Here is a 20934-nt window from a genome sequence, read left to right on the forward strand (position 1 = left end):
AAACCTTACAGTTGTTGAAATGCTATATACGTAAAAAGAAGCGACAAAACCTTTCCATATTCATAGGAAGTCGCAGCCAAAAGCAGAGTCGATTGTACAACTGTGACTATATCATGAGCAGATCTTTGTTTCGGCAGTATTACAGCTGTATGATGTTTGTAAACAAATCGAGTCTGAACCAGACAATCCAGTGACTGTCACCATGCGAAATGATGTCAGAGCATATGTGTATATGAATCACTATGGAATTGTGATGATACCAGGTGTTCGCGAACAGGTGAGTGTATCCTGCCCCACCGGTGGTACCCGTCATACACATATACAAAGTCATTTGTTCACCTGAAATGATTCGGAACGTATGGTATAAGTCAAAATAGGGAACTGCATCGGACATCATGTTTGTCACTGATGCATCAAAGTTGGAAACTTCCTCCACATGTCTACAATAAACCTTCTAAGCTTTACTGAGGCCTCGAATGTTGTAACCTTGATCAAACAACTTCTGAGCACGAGTGGCATGACGTTCTTTAAAATCCTGATAAAAAGAGCAGGCTCGATTGTACCTCAAAAGTTGTGAAATGTAAACACCAAAGGCTGGAGCTTTCTTGAATATATGTAAAACTCTATCCATAAACATAGGACATTGCAGAGTCAGTTATGCAATAGATTCACAAGCTCACTATCAAATACTGCTGATACCGGAGGTAAGGAGACACAGAACCACACAGGCGGTTGTCAGATCCATGTGTTTTCTCTCCGACTAATTGTTATGTATACAAATCAAACTTTTGAAAGCAATAAGTGCTAATATCCGCAAGCAGACATTGTGATGGCACATTTCAGTGATCCTTAGTATTCTGTTGTGCCGTATGGAATATGATCGTCTGACGTTGTCGTTTTGAATTGGATAGGGCCGTTCACCCATCTGATTGGATATCAAAACTTAGCAAAAGTGCGAAAGCATTTAGTTTATTGATTGAAGATTTTCACTTAATAATGTTTCGATGTAGAAACACGTCAGTTTCAAGTCTGTGGTCTCTAACTGCCCTTGGTCTCATATGTTGTGTAGCTGTGTCTCGCTATGGTATCTGTGTGTAGTCATATCATCTGATTTCACCCAATATATTCCCAGCGAGTCAAATTCAAACTGTCACTGCGCGTCTCTCCATGTGGGTGTTTTCAGAGACACAACAGTGAGTCGTGTAAACTGTTTGGAGAACTATTTATTCTACAGGGTATTGTCCATCATGAAGTGTTTCGCCAAACGCTCGGCCTTGTTAATGCTCCGTCTGACCACATCTGGAACATCCTGAAATGACCAAACAGATGGAAAACATATCGTAAACATACTATGGATGTCTTGAATTGACTGTGTAAGATGTGAGGAATCGCCACATGACGGCTGCTTATGGGTAAGAGAGTAATTTGGATATGCTACTTAAGAACCTGGAAACATTATCTAGATAAGCATGATACACACATATCCTGACATATGGTACGAGAGGTGCGACGCCTAGCGGGCTCCCCGCCTCCCATGGTTACAGTGGTATAAAGTTGATAATGAATTATGTCCCCTCAGTTCTTTTCACCCAACTTCAAGATACATGCACGATGGACTTACATTAGATGGCAAAGGCTTGCAGTTGTCTGGGACAAGGAAGACATCCGGCTTTCTGATTCCTGGCTGGAAGTTGGTTAGGATGTAGAGGATGTCCGCAGAACCTGCAAATAGTCGCATTTCAGGGCAATCCGAATGTATTGTTTAAACATGACAAACAATAAACTCCCTTAAAACGAACCCGAATATAATGACCAGTGTTTTTGCTGTGGTAGAAATGTGTATAACGAGCTACGATTATAACGATCTAAAATTAGTCGTTTCTTTAAGTTCGCAATAACCGTTGTTTACTTACAGGGATCATTCTTCCTATCACATCGTCCTTTATCACACTGATTTCATAAAGTTCTGCATCATATATATGGAGGACACAGTGCATGTGATTACAAAACACATATATAACTGAACGAACATTTTGTTCTGGCAAACTAGGGCCGGTGTTACATGTTACTTACCACCCTGAATGGTTCCAAAGAGAGATTCGAATATCGGGATACATCCTTTGTCGGTGACAGATAGTCGTATAACGTTGCCAGATTCAGGAACCAAGAACTGCCAGGTTGTGAAGGGAATCGCGCTGACGCCTGATCCGATATAGCTTTCTCGTACCTTGACAGCATCATCTGAAGAATCCAGACATTAAGACACTCTGGACAGGCGTGGGCACTGACTCCACAGCAACTCATTTGAACTGATGGCACATTTACATGAGAACATCTTTACAGTTGGTCAGTGAAAACTCCAGTTTAACATCCACGTGGCACTGACTGGTTCCACATACAAATCATCAAGTTCAAGAATCTTTAGTCCACTTGGGATCAATAAAAGAGTGGATCGTAAAATCAAGAAACCTCTGAAATCCCACCTGGTATGCAGCTTTTCAGAAACCGGATAGTATTCTTAGATTTGAAACATCCATCCTTTGTTAGTACGAACATTTCATCCTATTGAAATATAAAGTAGAAGGTAAAACATAGATACAATAGCGGCTCAGTCTCCAAAGTTTCGGGGCAGTTGTTAAAGCTAAAATCAAGCACCATCTTAGAGGTACTGAGATAACAATATGTGAAATACCGGACATCTTCATTGATAACATCTGTGCCGGTGAGGACCTTAAGGCCAGGAGTAACAATCTCCATGGACATGCACCAATCCACCACCAGTCAGCTTTCTAGTCAGCTTTCCATTTACGTCTAGCAATATTCAATCAGTCACATCATTTGATGTCTACATATCCATGTCAGTAATGTTGTGGCGATATATGGCAATGTACGGAACATGGTATTCACAACTTCACACATTCATTGGACGATAAGATTTCGAAATGCAAATTTCTTACGGCAACGTCATCTACGACTACGTTGGTGGTCAAGCTGCTGCCATTGGTGAAGTTCAGGGTCGCTTCTACCATCAGCTTCCGGGAATAGAAATCGTAGTGGATGACGTTCTCGCCCTGTAAATCCATACTGGAGATACTAATGTGGTTGTATTTTTAAGAATGAAATTATCTTTTACGCTCGCAGTCAGCGGGTGGTCATTTGGGTAAATCAAACACTTCTTATGTTGAGGGCCGTGTACCGTGTCTTGTTGGTACCAGCAGGTGCACTCTACAACAACGTCTTGTTGGTACCAGCAGGTGCACTTTACAACAACGTCTTGTTGGTACCAGCAGGTGCACTTTACAAACATTCAAAACCATAACTAGGCCAGAGTGGCTGCATCTACTCAAGGACGCGAGATAAACCACGTTGCTCTTCTACCTGTTACTTTGTTCCAAGAAAAAGGCTAAGTTAAGGATGCATGAGGAGACCAGAGAATAAGTTAATGACCAATTACAATATATACGTGTTTTGTATGTTCATTACAGATCAGCAAAGCACTAACCAGCAGGTAATAACTACATGTCTACTCACATTAATCAAACCTGGCTTTGGCTGGCCATTTTGGGTGAATATACCACCCCCCACTTCGCCCATTCTAGCCTCAAACTTGCGATCTATGCAGCATGGCGTCCCTGCCGACGTTGACGCCACGAGGATGCCACATACCAACACGGACAACATATTAACAGAACTGGTCTGATGGACGTACTTACTAAAACTGATATAATACTCGTGGCCATATGTTCAAACTCACATTGCCGAGTTCCATGCGGACAATCCCAGTTTTTCTGATAAACACCTTTCCACAGAGAGTCAACGAGTTCAGTCCCGAAATACATGTTGACTTTAAGATTCATGACTTGTGTTATGTCGCTCACAATAATAGATACGGATTAATTATGACGAATATTGGTTTTGATTCAATGAAGTTGAAACAAAAACTACATGTATTCTACAAGTATTCTACAGTATCATTATCATCTATATTACAGAATAACAGAATAACAGAACTTTAATGTATTTCGGGGCCGGGAGGCCTAGAGTACAGTGTGGAAATATTATGATATATATATAATTGTTAGAGCGCTATAATGTTATGGTACATCATACACAATGCCATTGAGAATGTGGTCAAATGCAACACGCTCTATCTGGGACCACGCCCACACAGACTCCCGCACCCCTGCCGGGCCGAGTCCCATCTAGGACCCGGACCCACACCCCCACAGCCCGGCACCGATAGGCTGTGGGCCGAAGCAGGTATTTGTCCCTAAACTTGGAAGTGCTAAAAGTTTTTGGTGAATACGTGAACTTGGTATCAAATTAAAGGTCCTGGAACTGCTCTTTCAGAAAATACAATGTTCTTGTGAAAAGATGTGTTCACTGAGGAAATACTGTTGTTTTAATAAGACTCCAACTTTACATTCGAAGGAAATCCGGAATAATGTTCACAACAGCATACTAACACACTTACATTGCATTAACATAGGAATGTTTTTATTAAAAATATTTGTTATCATTTATTATGTCTTAAATGTGATAAAGTTAAAGGTCACATGCAACCCAAAAATCAAACATAATTAAAACACAATTATCACTTCTTCATGACATATAATATGCATTGCTGATTATGAAAAAACAAATAAACAAAATTATAAGCGTATAATCGCAAATCAAAAGTGCAATATTTTGTACTTGGGTTTACCTCCCTCGCAACGAAGCAGGTGGGATACCGAACCCAGTCAGAGCGGGTGGGTGTGTACTCAAGTGTAACGGCTGGTTCATTAGCAGATGCTGCCCTCACGGCTTATTGTGTGTATATATATAGAGATGTTGGGTTTTGTAATTACATGATCAGTTTTTGTGTATAACATTTTGCAATCAACAGACATCATAACATGTCATGTGTTCAAGTATCACACCTGCCTGTCTGTGTAATTACATAATGTGACAGAGACCGAACTCGGGCCATAAATCAATGCGTTTTGTTTATGGTGTATAGCCTGATTGGTGTTAAGTTCAAATTGCATGTGGTCAGTGATCGCAGTTGTGTACTGAATATTGTCATTAGCAGACAGGCAGGCAGACACACAGGTGTCAATAAAACAAGACATTGAGTTTTGTCTGTGACAACGACATATCTATATCACAGTTAGAAATTGTGTCAACGCTAAATAATGACATTGCTTTTAAGTATCGAAGTGAGAAAGTGACTCGGTAAGAAGAACGTGTGGTGAAATAGACAAATGAAATTATATAAACAGTTTATTTACTGTCATAACATATAAAAAGCTCGCGCCTGTGAGATATCAACAAAACATTATGAAAATAGCTCACGCCAAAGCCTTCACCGAGTTTTCACCAGACAGCCCGCTTCCAAGTTGCGCGAACCTATTTCACTGTGCACGTGCTATGAGCGCAGCCCAGCTGTTCAAACCCGTTTTCCCGGGGAAATTTAGTGAAACGTTTGAACTCCAATTTCGCGCGTTTTTTTTCATCGCGTTATTTTTTAACTTTATAAGTTGAATTTGCATTTTTGACGCTTTGTTTCGGTAAGTCCATACCGAAAGGTATCAGAATCTGCAAAGTTGTGTTTTACGTTGCATGTGACCTTTAAGAATTTCAAGTTTCATTTGCCACATTTGTAGGTATTTGACTTGTTATGTGTCACAAACGCTGTCTCTTAAGTGTAATGCAACTGTAATGAGGATCAAAGAACAGTATTTTCCAAGTAAAGTACATTTTGTTAATTCTCATATGAAACTAACAAATATCTCATTCATATTATGGAGTACACTATGTAATGGTAATGTTGAAAGTGCACTGTATACAAGTCTTCTTTGTGCCACATCATAGTATTTCAAACACAAACCACATGTTATGACTACTCTTGTTACTGTAAGGTGTCAGTATTCCTCTTCACTGTCTTCAGTGGCACTCTCAGTGCATCTTCTGTCACCTGTCGATTTTGACAATCTGATTCACTGTCACTACATGGAATGTTGATCAAGGATGATTTTCCTGTCTTGTTGTAGTACACAAACTCACAGCAAATTGATTTAGGCTGTAGAAACTCTAAATTTGTATACTTTGACTGGAGTCGTGATTTTAGCTGACTGTTTCTATGTGTCATGTCAATTCCTTCTATTTCTTTAACAGTCTTAATGAAAATTTCTGTCAAGAGGGACATCTTCAACACTTCCTCATTTGATATCAACCGCTCTTCTATGACATGTAAACAAAATACATCAAATGATTTTGCCAGTGGCTTGGGTCCTGCACCACAATTAACTTCATAAACACACTTTGTGTATGTTTTGTAGCAAGAGGCATGATATCTAACCTCAACTGAAACAGGATCTAGGTCACCTATTTTCAATAAAATCCGCTCATCATTCCTTATCTTGGCAGCCTCTAATAGTTTTGCAGCATCAGTTTCACAACTAACTGGTTTCTCAATCTTTCTTGTGAAAGTAGATTTGTCACAAACAGTCTTATTACTGCTGCAAATTATACATTCTGGCGGCAGAACATATTGTGAATGGCTTTTAGCACTAGAAGTTTTAGGAAACTGTAATCTCAGTAGCAGTTTTGATTTCTTTGGAGAAGACACTGATTCAGAGCTGACAGACTCCAATTCTGATCGCAAACAGCCTTTATGCTTCCGCTTAAGACCCCTCTCAATTCGAGTTTTATCAGTAAGTCTCTGATAACAACGTCTGTGAAATCCACCAGTTTCCAGATTGGTTTTATCAAAACTCAGGGCTATTTTTTTCTCCTTACCATCAAGTGTAGCCCAGACAACCAAACACTGCAGTAAGTTTGACCATGATGTTTCAGAACAAGAGTCTTCAGAAGATGACATATCCCCCCGGTCCCCACATCTTTGAAAGAACAAATCATCTGACAGTTACTTGAAGTCCAGCTTAGTGCAAATCGTTTTAGACTGACTCTTCGACCTTGTGCTTCATCTAAATCGACGTCGTGACTTCAACAATCATATTCTGTAGTTGCCATTAAAACGTATATTTCAGAAATGTATTTTAGGGTCTGACAGGCTACTAACTGCACGAGCTCAAACCTGCATCCTACACATGATAAGTATCTGTGATGCAACGGCGCTTGCAGTCATCATCCGGCCAGGAGGCGTAGTATGGGTGGCTTCTCTGGTGAGTATTTCATTGTGCGAAGGAATGGGATGAAGTGGTGTATTATCCTTTGTCAAGGTATTTAACTCCCACATTATTGATGAAGGAAGATAGTAAGGCAGCTAGGCGAGACTCTGTGGTGGAACAGCATGTCCTAATCCATTTAATGGGAAACATAGCCGCGGGCAATATGGCTCTCATTGTGAGGTAAATAATGTGTAGTTGGTGACTTGGAGTGTAGGTATGGGTTGATCCCAGTCGTGACAGAGCGTCACCATGCCAAGCGATACGCTAGGATTTCCTTCCAAGTCGCCATCAGGGTGGGCGTAGACTGTAACTGAGGTTGAGAAGGCCGGAGAGGGTATACTGTTCACGAATGAGAACAGGTTTTATCTATGCATATCGTATCATCGTGACAAGAGTCTACAGCTTGTGTTACCCAACTTCATCAGTTTGGGGAGGAAGTGTAATAGTATAAGCATAATGGGAGCGAAAAAATGTATCATTCTCCATGGCAATCAATATCAATGGCATACACTATCTTCGACATCGTTCGAGATCATATTTGCCCGAAACGACGTAATGTCACGTTGCAGAAGAAGAACGCCCACCCGCGCTGCACGGGTTGTAACATATTTTGAGGCAGCATAGCATTGCTGCACTGCCTTGTCCGGCTGGTCCAATAGACCTTTCACACATGTCTGGGATAAGACGCTCCGATGTGTACGACAGGACCAGAATCAGCCCGTAAAGGTCTTTCACCTTGGCCAATCTTTGGTGAGCATCTGGAACAACATCCCCAAGGCTGTTTTCAATCATCTTGTGTCTTCAATGCACCTCCCCTGTATCGGCGCAAATGGTGGACACATCCTATGTTTACATATAGTTAACTCAGGCTGTTACGCCAAGCCTCTCATAAGGCGTGTCGCTCTGTCTCCTGTTCCCAGGTATGGAGTGTTTTACATGCGTTTATTGGAAAATGTCAAATGACCAAATACCATGTTATTATTTTCATACTTTTTACAGCAGTTAGTATAAAGCACAGTTACTCTTTCTGTTAGTATACAGCACGTAATCACACAGCGTTATTAGGGCGTCAAGCAGTGTAAAATTTTACAAAAGATCCTGAATTATATTGAATTGATGTATATAAGGAAAACACGAAGTAATGCAGGTCCATGGTCCTAAAACACCTATAAACATAATGTGGGCGAACTGGGGTTCGAAGCCCTTATACATTGCATATTGTTGAATGATGGACTGTGTTTAGGATGAAGTTTAAAGTTACTAAGATGTTTCACAATTGCTCATCAATAATTGCACGGATGTTCTTTAGCGTCCGAAAACCCAAACTACAAGGATACTTGACAGAGATTTACCTGTAATTAATGAAAAATGGTCCATTAGCACACAAGCATTATTCCATATTTGTAATGTAGCACTATTAATATGCATGGGTGACTCCCATAGAGTTGGCAGGTGGATTCATTACTACACGTGTCTTGCAGCTGGAGCTGATGACGTCTTATAGGTTCATTCAACATAGTGGATGATTACGTCTTATGGTGTTGTAGTGGATGTATTACGTCTTATAGGTTCATTCAACATGGTGTTGTAGTGGATGTATTACGTCTTATAGGTTCATTCAACATGGTGTTGTAGAGTGGATGTATTACGTCTTATAGGTTCATTCAACATGGTGTTGGAGTGGATGTATTACGTCTTATAGGTTCATTCAACATGGTGTTGTAGTGGATGTATTACGTCTTATAGGTTCATTCAACATGGTGTTGTAGTGGATGTATTACGTCTTATAGGTTCATTCAACATGGTGTTGTAGTGGATGTATTACGTCTTATAGGTTCATTCAACATGGTGTTGAGTGGATGTATTGTCTTATAGGTTCATTATACGTCTTATAGGTTCATTCAACATGGTGTTGTAGTGGATGTATTACGGATGTATTACGTCTTATAGGTTCATTCAACATGGTGTTGTAGTGGATGTATTACGTCTTATAGGTTCATTCAACATGGTGTTGTAGTGGATGTATTACGTCTTATAGGTTCATTCAACATGGTGTTGTAGTGGATGTATTACGTCTTATAGGTTCATTCAACATGGTGTTGGAGTGGATGTATTACGTCTTATAGGTTCATTCAACATGGTGTTGTAGTGGATGTATTACGTCTTATAGGTTCATTCAACATGGTGTTGTAGTGGATGTATTACGTCTTATAGGTTCATTCAACATGGTGTTGTGTTGTGTGGATGTATTACGTCTTATAGGTTCATTCAACATGGTGTTGTAGTGGATGTATTATAGGTCTTATAGGTTCATTCAATAGTGGATGTATTACGTCTTATAGGTTCATTCAACATGGTTCATTTGTTGTAGTGGATGTATTACGTCTTATAGGTTCATTCAACATGGTGTTGTAGTGGATGTATTACGTCTTATAGGTTCATTCAACATGGTGTTGTAGTGGATGTATTACGTCTTATAGGTTCATTCAACATGGTGTTGTAGTGGATGTATTACGTCTTATAGGTTCATTCAACATGGTGTTGTCTTATAGTGGGATGTATTACGTCTTATAGGTTCATTCAACATGGTGTTGTAGTGGATGTATTACGTCTTATAGGTTCATTCAACATGGTGTTGTAGTGGATGTATTACGTCTTATAGGTTCATTCAACATGGTGTTGGAGTGGATGTATTACGTCTTATAGGTTCATTCAACATGGTGTTGTAGTGGATGTATTACGTCTTATAGGTTCATTCAACATGGTGTTGTAGTGGATGTATTACGTCTTATAGGTTCATTCAACATGGTGTTGTAGTGGATGTATTACGTCTTATAGGTTCATTCAACATGGTGTTGTAGTGGATGTATTACGTCTTATAGGTTCATTCAACATGGTGTTGTAGTGGATGTATTACGTCTTATAGGTCTTATGGTCCAACGTGGTGTTGTAGTGGATGTATTACGTCTTATAGGTTCATTCAACATGGTGTTGTAGTGGATGTATTACGTCTTATAGGTTCATTCAACATGGTGTTGTTCATTAGTGGATGTATTACGTCTTATAGGTTCATTCAACATGGTGTTGTAGTGGATGTATTACGTCTTATAGGTTCATTCAACATGGTGTTGTAGTGGAGTGGATGTGGATGTACGTCTTATAGGTTCATTCAACATGGTGTTGTAGTGGATGTATTACGTCTTATAGGTTCATTCAACATGGTGTTGTAGTGGATGTATTACGTCTTATAGGTTCATTCAACATGGTGTTGTAGTGGATGTATTGTCTTATAGGTTCATTCAACATGGTGTTGTAGTGGATGTATTACGTCTTATAGGTTCATTCAACATGGTGTTGTAGTGGATGTATTACGTCTTATAGGTTCATTCAACATGGTGTTGTAGTGGATGTATTACGTCTTATAGGTTCATTCAACATGTGGATGTATTACGTCTTATAGGTTCATTCAACATGGTGTTGTAGTGGATGTATTATTACGTCTTATAGGTTCATTCAACATGGTGTTTGTAGTGGATGTATTACGTCTTATAGGTTCATTCAACATGGTGTTGTAGTGGATGTATTACGTCTTATAGGTTCATTCAACATGGTGTTGTAGTGGATGTATTACGTCTTATAGGTTCATTCAACATGGTGTTGGTGTGGATGTATTACGTAGGTTCATTCAACATGGTGTTGTAGTGGATTATTACGTCTTATAGGTTCATTCAACATGGTGTTGTAGTGGATGTATTACGTCTTATAGGTTCATTCAACATGGTGTTGTAGTGGATGTATTACGTCTTATAGGTTCATTCAACATGGTGTTGTAGTGGATGTATTACGTCTTATAGGTTCATTCAACATGGTGTTGTAGTGGATGTATTACGTCTTATAGGTTCATTCAACATGGTGTTGTTGTGGATGTATTACGTCTTATAGGTTCATTCAACATGGTGTTGTAGTGGATGTATTACGTCTTATAGGTTCATTCAACATGGTGTTGTAGTGGATGTATTACGTCTTATAGGTTCATTCAACATGGTGTTGTAGTGGATGTATTACGTCTTATAGGTTCATTCAACATGGTGTTGTAGTGGATGTATTACGTCTTATAGGTTCATTCTTATAGGTTCATTCAAACATGGTGTTGTTGTAGTGGATGTATTACGTCTTATAGGTTCATTCAACATGGTGTTGTAGTGGATGTATTACGTCTTATAGGTTCATTCAACATGGTGTTGTAGTGGATGTATTACGTCTTATAGGTTCATTCAACATGGTGTTGTAGTGGATGTATTACGTCTTATAGGTTCATTCAACATGGTGTTGTAGTGGATGTATTACGTCTTATAGGTTCATTCAACATGGTGTTGTAGTGGATGTATTACGTCTTATAGGTTCATTCAACATGGTGTTGTAGTGGATGTATTACGTCTTATAGGTTCATTCAACATGGTGTTGTAGTGGATGTATTACGTCTTATAGGTTCATTCAACATGGTGTTGTAGTGGATGTATTACGTCTTATAGGTTCATTCAACATGGTGTTGTAGATTGATTCATCACTAGATGGCCTTGAAAATAGATTCATTACGTGGTGACCATGTAGTCAGAATAATTTTGTGATCGTCTTGAAGATGGATTCCTGGCGTGTGCTATTGTAGATTGAATCATTACTAAATGTCCCTACTTCAACAGAAGAGGGCTCTGCAGATGTGTCCACATGATGTTATTGGTGTTAACATTTCATATTGCCCTTTCACAGTTCGCACAGTCCGTATGACATAAATGGTTTATGATTCGATACTGACTTAATAGAGAATATGGATTAGTGCTCCATTTACCTTGATTCGTAGTCGTATTAACCTGTCTATGCATGGTATCTTCAAAACTGAGTTGAAAACATAATAAAAGCGCGTATCAGTTTTATGTTTATTGGGGACAGCTGTAACCAGAGGGTGCGTCATCACTGAGAGAACACTGTTTGGACGTGTCGGACGGACCTGCCAACTGGGTTCGGAAGCTGAAACAAATGGTTTGAATCAATCAGTTTAACTAACTTATTCCTTGGACTCTAGCGTCAAGAAAATCAGTTCCGTCACATAGAGTAAAGTAAGTGTTTGAACACCCCACGGCAGTACAGCCAACAGCCAATCCAGCTATGAACCCCAAACTCAGCCACATCGCATTTCCTGATTCTATTAAAAATAGCTGAAAGCGATATGGTTATTTAGAATTACGTCTGTTGTGTACAAGATGAGATTCTACTGCTTATAAAGTAAAGAAATAGAAAGTTTCAGGAATATGTTCGTTATAAAATAACTTATAACAGTCCTGCACCTCTAAATCTCTGTTTGACGAAATGCTACACCTTATTTCACAAGTACAACATCTTAAATGGGTGATGCTAGACTGACGTTAATATAGTTAGAAATATCACTATCTTATTTGAGTTGATATAAGGAGCCATATTTCAGGTCAGAACTGATCAATCAAGTCTTGCCAAATCTTCCTAGACTAATTACTAAAATATAAGACTATGACGATCGTTAAGCTAGCGGGTAATCGGGGCAATTATCACTCGATAAGGTCGTATTCGGATCTCAGTGTAAATCTGAAATGGCCAATGTGCCAATAACCGGAAATAAGAACACAATCTCTACGTAATATCTCTGTGAGAGGTGTGCACTCACCGAAGAAGACATCCGACAGGCTTGAGGGACGTTAAACACGTCACTATTTCTGAGCCCAGTTCGGAACTCACTGAAGACGTACACAAAGTTGGTCTCAATCACTGAAAATGGTAAATCATAGAGTTTAAGGATACAGGAACAAGCATGATGTGATAACAGCAGTAAATGCTCTCTTACAACCACATTATCCAGTAGCACCGTTTGAAACATGGAGCAGGATGAACCATATGCTGCATTTAGGAGCGAATTAGGGTAAGAACATTGCTGCCTCTTGCTTCAAGCGCAGTCAAGCTGGACTATAGTCTGTCTGTAGTGAAAACGTACCGATGAATTTCATTTTAAACAAAAAAGTAAATCGAATAAAGTGAAATTAAGATTGCGAATCCTCATAATTTTACCTTGCCAATTGAACATTTAAATCTCAGAATTTTATTCAACTTTGGATAAAAGTTGTTTAACAAACGATCATAGATTCAAATCGCTATTATTGTTTTGTATTACAAAGGAGCATGCACATTAAAATGAAACACCGAGAACAAGTAGGGTTGGTCTAAGTTAACGCTCATCACGTATCGCAGTTGCATTTGTTTCACTGTTCCAACTACTGCGCTTACCCCCTTGTAATATCTATGAATTGAATCTATGATCGTTTGTTAAACGACTTTTATCCTTAGATGCATAAAAGTCTGAGATTTAAATGTTCAATTGGAAAGGTAAACTTATGAGGATTCGCAATTTCCATTTCACTTTATTTCATTTACTTTTTAGTTTAAAGTGAAATTCATAGGTGCGTTTTCAGGCGCGTACAGCAAGCCAAGTTTTTCGTGTAAGCCCGATAGGATGCAAAGCTTTATAATTAGATAGTATTGAGGACTTGCCCAACTCTTTTTTTTTTTTTATATAATGGTATCTCCGCCCCTGGTTTTCACTGCAAACAGGCTATAGTCCCAAGCTGGTTCGATCGTACCATCGTTGTTCATAACTTCAGTCAATCGAAACGGCAATCTATAGGTGAGTATCATACAGGTGGGACATTGCTGTGTTTGGTGTCAGCCAACAAATACAAATGTAATACAACAACATATGTATGTAGGTTTACATACTCTGTTTTCCATCAGGCGTTGGTACATGACCCACAAAAGACTCGACAATGGGCGAGCATCCGTCCTGAGTGACGGCCACTTTGAGGGACTGGTCAGTGTTCTGGGGATGGTACTCCCAGTTATACAGAGCCAACTTCGACGTGCCGTACCCCATGTATGTTTCCCCAATGTACTTGGCAGTGTCTGGTGGCAGAGAGACAATTGGCACATCAAGTAATTCTACTGCTCGAAATTGATCATATTTACTGTTATTTCACATATATATTTCCAAATGCTTACTGCCCATTTACATTGCGAATTGAAATAAAGATTACTTTGGATTTTGATCAAAGGAATTTATTGAACAATGAGAAAAAGATCATTCACATGGGCGACAGGGAGTGATTGATTAATAAATGGAATCAATTCCTTCGCGGACACAACCCGTCAGGTGCACGTGTCTGTTAAGGGGAACTTAGCTTATCAATATTAATAACGTTATAGTGTACCTTTAGGAAAAAGGTCTGTCCAAGAATTGGCAGATCATATTTCTGTCTTTCTCTCAACAAATGTTACATACCAGGAACACACGGATCTCGCATCTTCGTGGTCAGAGGAGTGTGGTAGCAATTGCCTCGGTTTTGGACATATTGCCTTTTCTGCAGAAAAATGAGATTCTATACTGGTAAGTTGGGTTTGGCGCTGCTCTGAATGATGTCTTAAAGTCCAGTATTGAGTCAGGTTTATGTGACAGGAAAGATCGAATATACGTCTGTATGGAAGTGTGGGCAGTGTCGCAGTCTATATCATATTATTTTATCATCATATATTTAACATATTTATAATGAATAATATATCTTAATATTATTATGTCCATTTATTACGTCCATTCATTATTGTTCGTGTTTCTGTTGGGAGCGGGCGGTAATAAGTTAAATAACTTGTGCCCAATCGCTTTCAACATGGAATAAAATATGTTCAAACAAACAAACAAACAATATCATCTGCCTGGAGGGCAACTGACTCGGACACCACGTGGAGGAAGCTGTAGCCACTGTGTTACTGCTCATGGAGCTATCAGACCAAGGATCATCATGGGACATTCACATTAACATTCAATACAGTAAAACTGTGTGATGCAAGATGTGCCACTTTATCCATAACGATGAACATTAAACCGATTTGTGTAATACGGTAAGAGCGATATAGTGTTCAGTTATACGGGGGTGAGTCAGTTAAATGTGGAGGAGAGTGAAGGGCTTGATGCAGATGAAACCAAACACCTAGAGTATAGAGTAACTAACTCAGAATCGTAATCAAGATCATGGGTTTCAGGCAAACTTGATAGACGCAGCACTGAATAATTACATCAGTAACATAGACAGGTGGACTGACTGACTGACTGAGTTTAGTTTTACGCCGCTTTTAGCAATATTCCAGCAATATCACGGCGGGGGACACCAGAAATGGGCTTCACACATTGTACCCATATGGGGAATCGAACCCGGGTCTTCGGCGTGACGAGCCAACGCTTTAACCACTAGGCTACCACACCGGCCCTGGAAGGTCCGAAGACGAATTGTAGATATACTGTCTCTTTTCAGATGAATGAAGCGTGAGCGTACTATTTTTTGTTTGGAACTTCCGGGTTGTGAACTAATTTTCTGGGATTAAGACGCTATTAAATGACCATTAAAAGACTATCACGATACTGATGAGTTTTTGAGTTTTAACTCACAGGTACAAAGATTATTCAATGAACACATCATGTATATATTGTTCTTACGTTGGGGTAATCCAGCAAGATGTTCGTGACGGTCACTGATCCGTTCATCAGGGTCTGATGGGCCTCCACAGCGATCAGTTGGTTGTAGGCATCGTAGTGCACCCTGTTGTAGCCCTGGAGGACGTCACATGTTGTTGCAATCAGTAAATTTGGTTGAAGACAATTGTGTTCAATATTTCAGTCGCATCATAGCACAAACATGTCGAGTAGGTGGAAAGCCTAAATTGATATTAACCTAGCACGGGAATGGTACTAATAACTAAGAACCATAATCAAATTCTAGGATTCTGCTACCTTTCATGGATGCCCTAGTGCCTTGGACATTTTGGTAACCCAAACATCATAATGACGTCACATTGACACATAGCGATTATACGTTGTTATTAACCACTTCATACTTGCACGTGACCACAGCAGTGATCTATGGGACCTATTAATGAAACAGTATTATGGCAATGGGGTGGAAACACCAACCCTCCGCTCTCTGGGCAGACGATCTGTCCGCTACACGATCAAAACATACCGTAAACTTACCAATATAAAATACCAATCGTTTCCACTTGGCATGGTGTTGGCAGACCGAGGATCAAACTCAGAACGAATCAGGGATCAGACCCACGATCATCAGATCCATCGGTCTCCGATAATGAATTGAAGGGCTCCTGCTCTACTTACATCTAGGAACGATGGAGATCCGGGTTAGAATTGATCTTCAGTAACGCATGCTTGTCGTAAGAAGCGATTAAAGGGATCTGGGGGTCAGGCTCGCTGGCTTGGTTGACACAGGTCATCGTATCCCAGTTGCGTAGATTGGTGCTCATGCTGTTGATCACTGGATTGTCTGGTCCAGACTCGATTATTTACAGACTGCCACCATATAGCTGGATTATTGCTGAGTGCGGCATAAACGCCAAACCAAAATCAAACCATACTTACATCTAGCCAGTTCTGTACGAGATGCCCATTGTGGTTGTAGACATTTCCCCCCACCTGACCCATCACCGCCTCGAACTGATGGTCAGTACAACAAGGCTTGGGGTCAACCCCCAGGGCAAGGCCAAACACAGCGGACAGAATCAGAAACCTCATAGTGGAGAGTAGCTCAGTGTTTGAAGTCTTCGTCTGTTCTGACGAACCATCTGCCACGTTATATGAATGCCCTGGTTTTTGATAGGTCACTCTACAAAAATAGAACTGCTATCACTCAGGTCTTTATCTCTCACTGTAACAAAGTCTTTTGAAATAGTGTGAATACGTGCAATAGTTCGTATTTCTTTAAAATACACCCATGTAAACATGTTGTAATCATACACACGATGTAGGCTGAGAGGACTCGTGTTATACACCCCTACTATGCCTTATAGGAGGGTACGTATCAACCGAACATTGTAATGAACAATTTCCCCATTGCATGTTAAAGTTCTCCGAGAGTATGAACAGATATTGATAAACTTCATTGAACGATTCTATGATAACAAGTGAAGATACCACGTGGCACAGGTTACAAACACGCGCAAACACAGGGCAAATGTTAACCTGACAGACTAGAACATTGTACTGTTCAGTGTTTTTACTGACAGGTATCAGGCAAGGTGAATGTTTATTTCCCAAGAGAAATAGTCCTCTATCTGGACCGCGTTCGAATGTCACATCATGTCATTATAGTTTTATGCGATGGAGATCAGATGGTGGAAACTGCCTGTGATTCCCTGTTGTCGACCACTCGCTTTATTATTGCTGTAAACGGCCCACTGAGAAGCAGCTGTATCTGTATGAGGCTCAAAGAGATATTGAGACAATAGATTTGTTGATTCCATTGGTTCTCTGGGACAGTGCTCATGGAACTATGCTTACTGTATGACATGACCTAGATAGCAAATATTACATTACATACTAACATTTGTATAGCGCCGATATCCAGCTCAGCTCAGCTGCTCAAAGGCGCTTAGTTTTTCCCTCGTTCACTGGATGTCAATCTCAACGGCAGATCGTATTGTCAATCTCAACTCCCTGGGGAGCATACAACTCTTGCAGCCACTTGGCGCACCAGGTTATTGTGGCATTCCCATCCTTACGGGGTACCCATTCACAGCAGGGTGGACTGGGACACATAGTCACAGTACTTTGTGCAAGTTTTACTGCACGTTGCTGTACCCGCAACTAGGTGTTTGCACGTATTCATGTGGCCACCATCTGGTCATATACCAACGGATTCGTGGGTTCTTTTAAGTGCACAGGGTTGTGTACTGTACACTAGGGGTTGTGACAACACGGAAAGAGTCTGCACACAAAGTTGACTCCAAGGTTTTACACCCGCTCACAGGTGGGCTCCATCCCGTCACCTCCAGCTCGCTGGATCACTAGCCTGGCGATCAGAAACTGTATAGGCAATGACATAGCACTTGCAATGACATAGCCGTCTACTTCGACGAGGTTTCTACTTTGGATGGAGACCAGCGAAGCCATTTTGGATTGTATATTTACATTATGCTGACAGTGTCCTCCCAGATCACCTAATTTCTCCCCACAAGGTAACACAGTAGAATTAGGTGATTTGGGTGATCATGCTTGGATGGCAGACAGTATGGTGTGGATTTACATCTACTTCATCGTCTACAACACGACGTTTCTGGGCTACTTCTTGTCCCTTCATCAGGTGAAGGACAGAATATGATAACGAACAAAATATATAGTACGTACAGGAGGCCAGTGAGATGGAATTAAAGATTGAGATGTACATAAATCAAGGAGATTAAGCATCGGATGCTTGGATGAGTTTATAATTAGGTAATGTGGGTAGTTGGAACAGTCCATTTTACTGAATGAAGGGTAGGCAAGACAATACATATCAGGCATTTTAATCCAAGTAGTCTGATGCATAATTCCAATAGTTAAGCAAATCAGGTATTTTAATCCACATACTGTTACAAGTATCAAGTTAATCCATGATCAATGATCATTTACAGATTGAGATGTGTCTCTCAATGTCTCTGATTGATCAATGTCATTTACAGATTTAGATGTGTCTCTCAATATCTCTGAATGATCAATGTCATTTACAGATTTAGATGTGTCTCTCAATGTCTCTGATTGATCAATGTCATTTCCACCTGCACATCATCGATTGTGGTAGTTTTTAGATTATGTCGACATTGTTATGTTTGAATCTTGTTCTGACATTGATAATCATCACGAGCGTTTTGTGCTCAGGTTAGGTCTCATGGAGTTTACTTTGTATGTTTTCACAAGCAAACATCAATCGCTTCACTCCCCGCAGTTTCATATATTTATTCCAAGAATTTCACCCACAGAGCAAACCATACCTTGTGAAGAAACCCTTATTTATTTCCCTTATATATATCCAACTTACGTCAACAATGAAGTATGGTGCCTGGAATCACACTTCATGCGTGTGACAATTCGACTCCTATATTCGTGGGTGGTAGCATCATTCTCATAGTCATGTATACCTCTTGCTCTCGGAAATTTCAAACAACCGTTATATTTTCTTAAAACTAGTATTACATTCAGAGCATCCTGATACCACATCAATACAGAATATAACAATGGCAATATATACTGAACGGCAAAAGAGACGTCATACCGATAGAGGTTTCTTAAAGTACACACTTTACTTCACTGTAACTAACAATCAAAACGGAGGATTCAGTTCAAACTTGACTATTATGGCTAACAAATTTACGGGAATCATGGTACCATTAAGATACCCCAAAGTCAGTATCGTGTGTGGCCACCATGGGCATTGATGAAAGCGTTGCATCGTCTGTACATGGAATGAATTAGCCGGTTGATGAAGGCCATAGGCACTTGGGTCCATACTCTGCAAAATGAATGATCGAGTCCAGCCGCAGTTGTCGGCCTTGGTTGGAGGTCATTCAGTCTTCTGTTAATCTCGTCCCAAAGGTGTTCTGTTGGACTTCGGGCTGAGTGCAGGCCATTGTAGGGTTTGGATGCCATGTTGTCTTAGGAAGTCCAATGCTCTGGCAGTGTGGGCACGAGCGTTGTCTTGTTGGAAGATGTGATTTCTGTGACGTCCAAAATGTGATACAACATTGGATCTTATGATCTGGTCAATATAGCGAGCAGCTGTCACGTCATTTCTTTGTCCTAGACCGAGATTCTGGAACCCCATGGGGCCAACTCTCTGGTTCAGATCAATTGCACATCAACAACAATACACTCATTTGAAAACCGTTCCCCACGCCTTCGCCATACGCTCACTCTGCCATCGACTGTCGAAACACAATATCGGCTTTAATGCGAAAAAGGCACAGTTCTCCAATTGTCGATAACGCCAATTTCGATGCTGAGTTGCCCATTGCAGTCGGTTTTGGCTGTGACGAGCGGTGAGGACAGGACCACGATATGGCCTGTGACAGCAGAGGTTTCTTGTGCGCAAACGTCGACCCACTGTATCAGCACTATTGGGTCTGTTGTGAGTTCAAATGGTCTGGCGTGCTGTTTCCGTCGCTCTAGGGAAGCAATCCTGCAGATGGTTGCGCACAGTCTGTCGGTCTTGACGTTGTGAGGTTACTGAACGTCGCCCACGGTCTTAAATGCTGTTAATGGCCTGACACCGCTCCTGCAGTCGGTAGATTGTCCTAACATGAACATTAAAATGATTGGCTACCCTCCGTGCAGTCTGGCCAACTTGCAATGGTCCCAAGACTTGGTTCCTCTGATCTCTGGTAAGTCGTAGCATGGCGATTGTGTCAAAACAAAAATGATTTCAGGCGAGTTTGGGACTCGCTTTCGTTGGTAGTGTTATCACGATATGCACGTGCATTTTCATTTTCAAGAATGTCATACGGAACCTTTTACCACATCTGCCTTTTTAGATGCGTTTGGTCGCTATGCTTGTTCATCAGAAAACACACTGATGTTGGTAATAACTGTCAATTCGGATTGAAAAACACGTTAACAAAACGGCGCAATCATAATAAAAACACCACATTGTAAGAACAAAATTTTGCATTGGGTTTTGAAAGGTGACGTTTCTTTTGCGGTTCAGTATATACATAATAACAGGCTTATGTATATTGTATACGATGTACTACAGATATATCCCAATGTCTGGGGCGCAGGTAGTCTGCCAGTCCTCCAGGGGGAGGTAATTCTCTGGTCAGAGTTGCCTCCCATCACAACGATTTACGCAGATCATGTTCCCAGGTTTGT

The 20934-nt window shown here is 40.4% G+C and overlaps 2 protein-coding genes across 2 annotated transcripts; both read right to left on the reverse strand.

Annotated features, from left to right (window-relative positions):
• Nucleotides 1–1205: 1205 nt before the first annotated feature.
• On the reverse strand, nucleotides 1206–3741 carry LOC124286720. The gene is made up of 6 exons (XM_046723147.1): nucleotides 3532–3741; nucleotides 2958–3071; nucleotides 2484–2562; nucleotides 2074–2241; nucleotides 1622–1722; nucleotides 1206–1309 (listed from the first exon to the last, which is right to left on the reverse strand). Exons 1-6 carry the CDS (start codon nucleotides 3679–3681, stop codon nucleotides 1229–1231), a joined length of 693 nt encoding a protein of 230 aa, XP_046579103.1. The 5' UTR covers nucleotides 3682–3741; the 3' UTR covers nucleotides 1206–1228.
• An 8356-nt stretch (nucleotides 3742–12097) lies between these two features.
• Nucleotides 12098–16908, reverse strand: LOC124286719. The gene is made up of 6 exons (XM_046723145.1): nucleotides 16675–16908; nucleotides 15739–15852; nucleotides 14533–14611; nucleotides 13974–14156; nucleotides 12871–12971; nucleotides 12098–12200 (listed from the first exon to the last, which is right to left on the reverse strand). Exons 1-6 carry the CDS (start codon nucleotides 16825–16827, stop codon nucleotides 12144–12146), a joined length of 687 nt encoding a protein of 228 aa, XP_046579101.1. The 5' UTR covers nucleotides 16828–16908; the 3' UTR covers nucleotides 12098–12143.
• Between the last annotated feature and the right edge of the window lie 4026 nt (nucleotides 16909–20934).

Source organism: Haliotis rubra, unplaced genomic scaffold (assembly GCF_003918875.1).
Source record: "Haliotis rubra isolate DU_JTF1 unplaced genomic scaffold, ASM391887v1 Scf39, whole genome shotgun sequence".
Lineage (NCBI taxonomy): Eukaryota > Metazoa > Mollusca > Gastropoda > Lepetellida > Haliotidae > Haliotis > Haliotis rubra.

What these genes read in the sequence shown, in the direction of transcription:
- LOC124286720 (XM_046723147.1), bottom strand. Translation starts at nt 3,681, where the DNA reads ATGTTGTCCGTGTTGGTATGTGGCATCCTCGTGGCGTCAACGTCGGCA. An exon ending in TCTGAAAAGCTGCATACCAG is followed by an intron (nt 2,242 to 2,483) that starts GTGGGATTTCAG and finishes TGGATTCTTCAG; the next exon opens with ATGATGCTGTCAAGGTACGA. An exon ending in GCAAGCCTTTGCCATCTAAT is followed by an intron (nt 1,310 to 1,621) that starts GTAAGTCCATCG and finishes TGGTCATTTCAG; the next exon opens with GATGTTCCAGATGTGGTCAG.
- LOC124286719 (XM_046723145.1), bottom strand. Translation starts at nt 16,827, where the DNA reads ATGAGGTTTCTGATTCTGTCCGCTGTGTTTGGCCTTGCCCTGGGGGTT. An exon ending in TCTTGCTGGATTACCCCAAC is followed by an intron (nt 14,612 to 15,738) that starts GTAAGAACAATA and finishes ATTTTTCTGCAG; the next exon opens with AAAAGGCAATATGTCCAAAA. An exon ending in AACGCCTGATGGAAAACAGA is followed by an intron (nt 12,972 to 13,973) that starts GTATGTAAACCT and finishes TACCATTTTCAG; the next exon opens with TGATTGAGACCAACTTTGTG.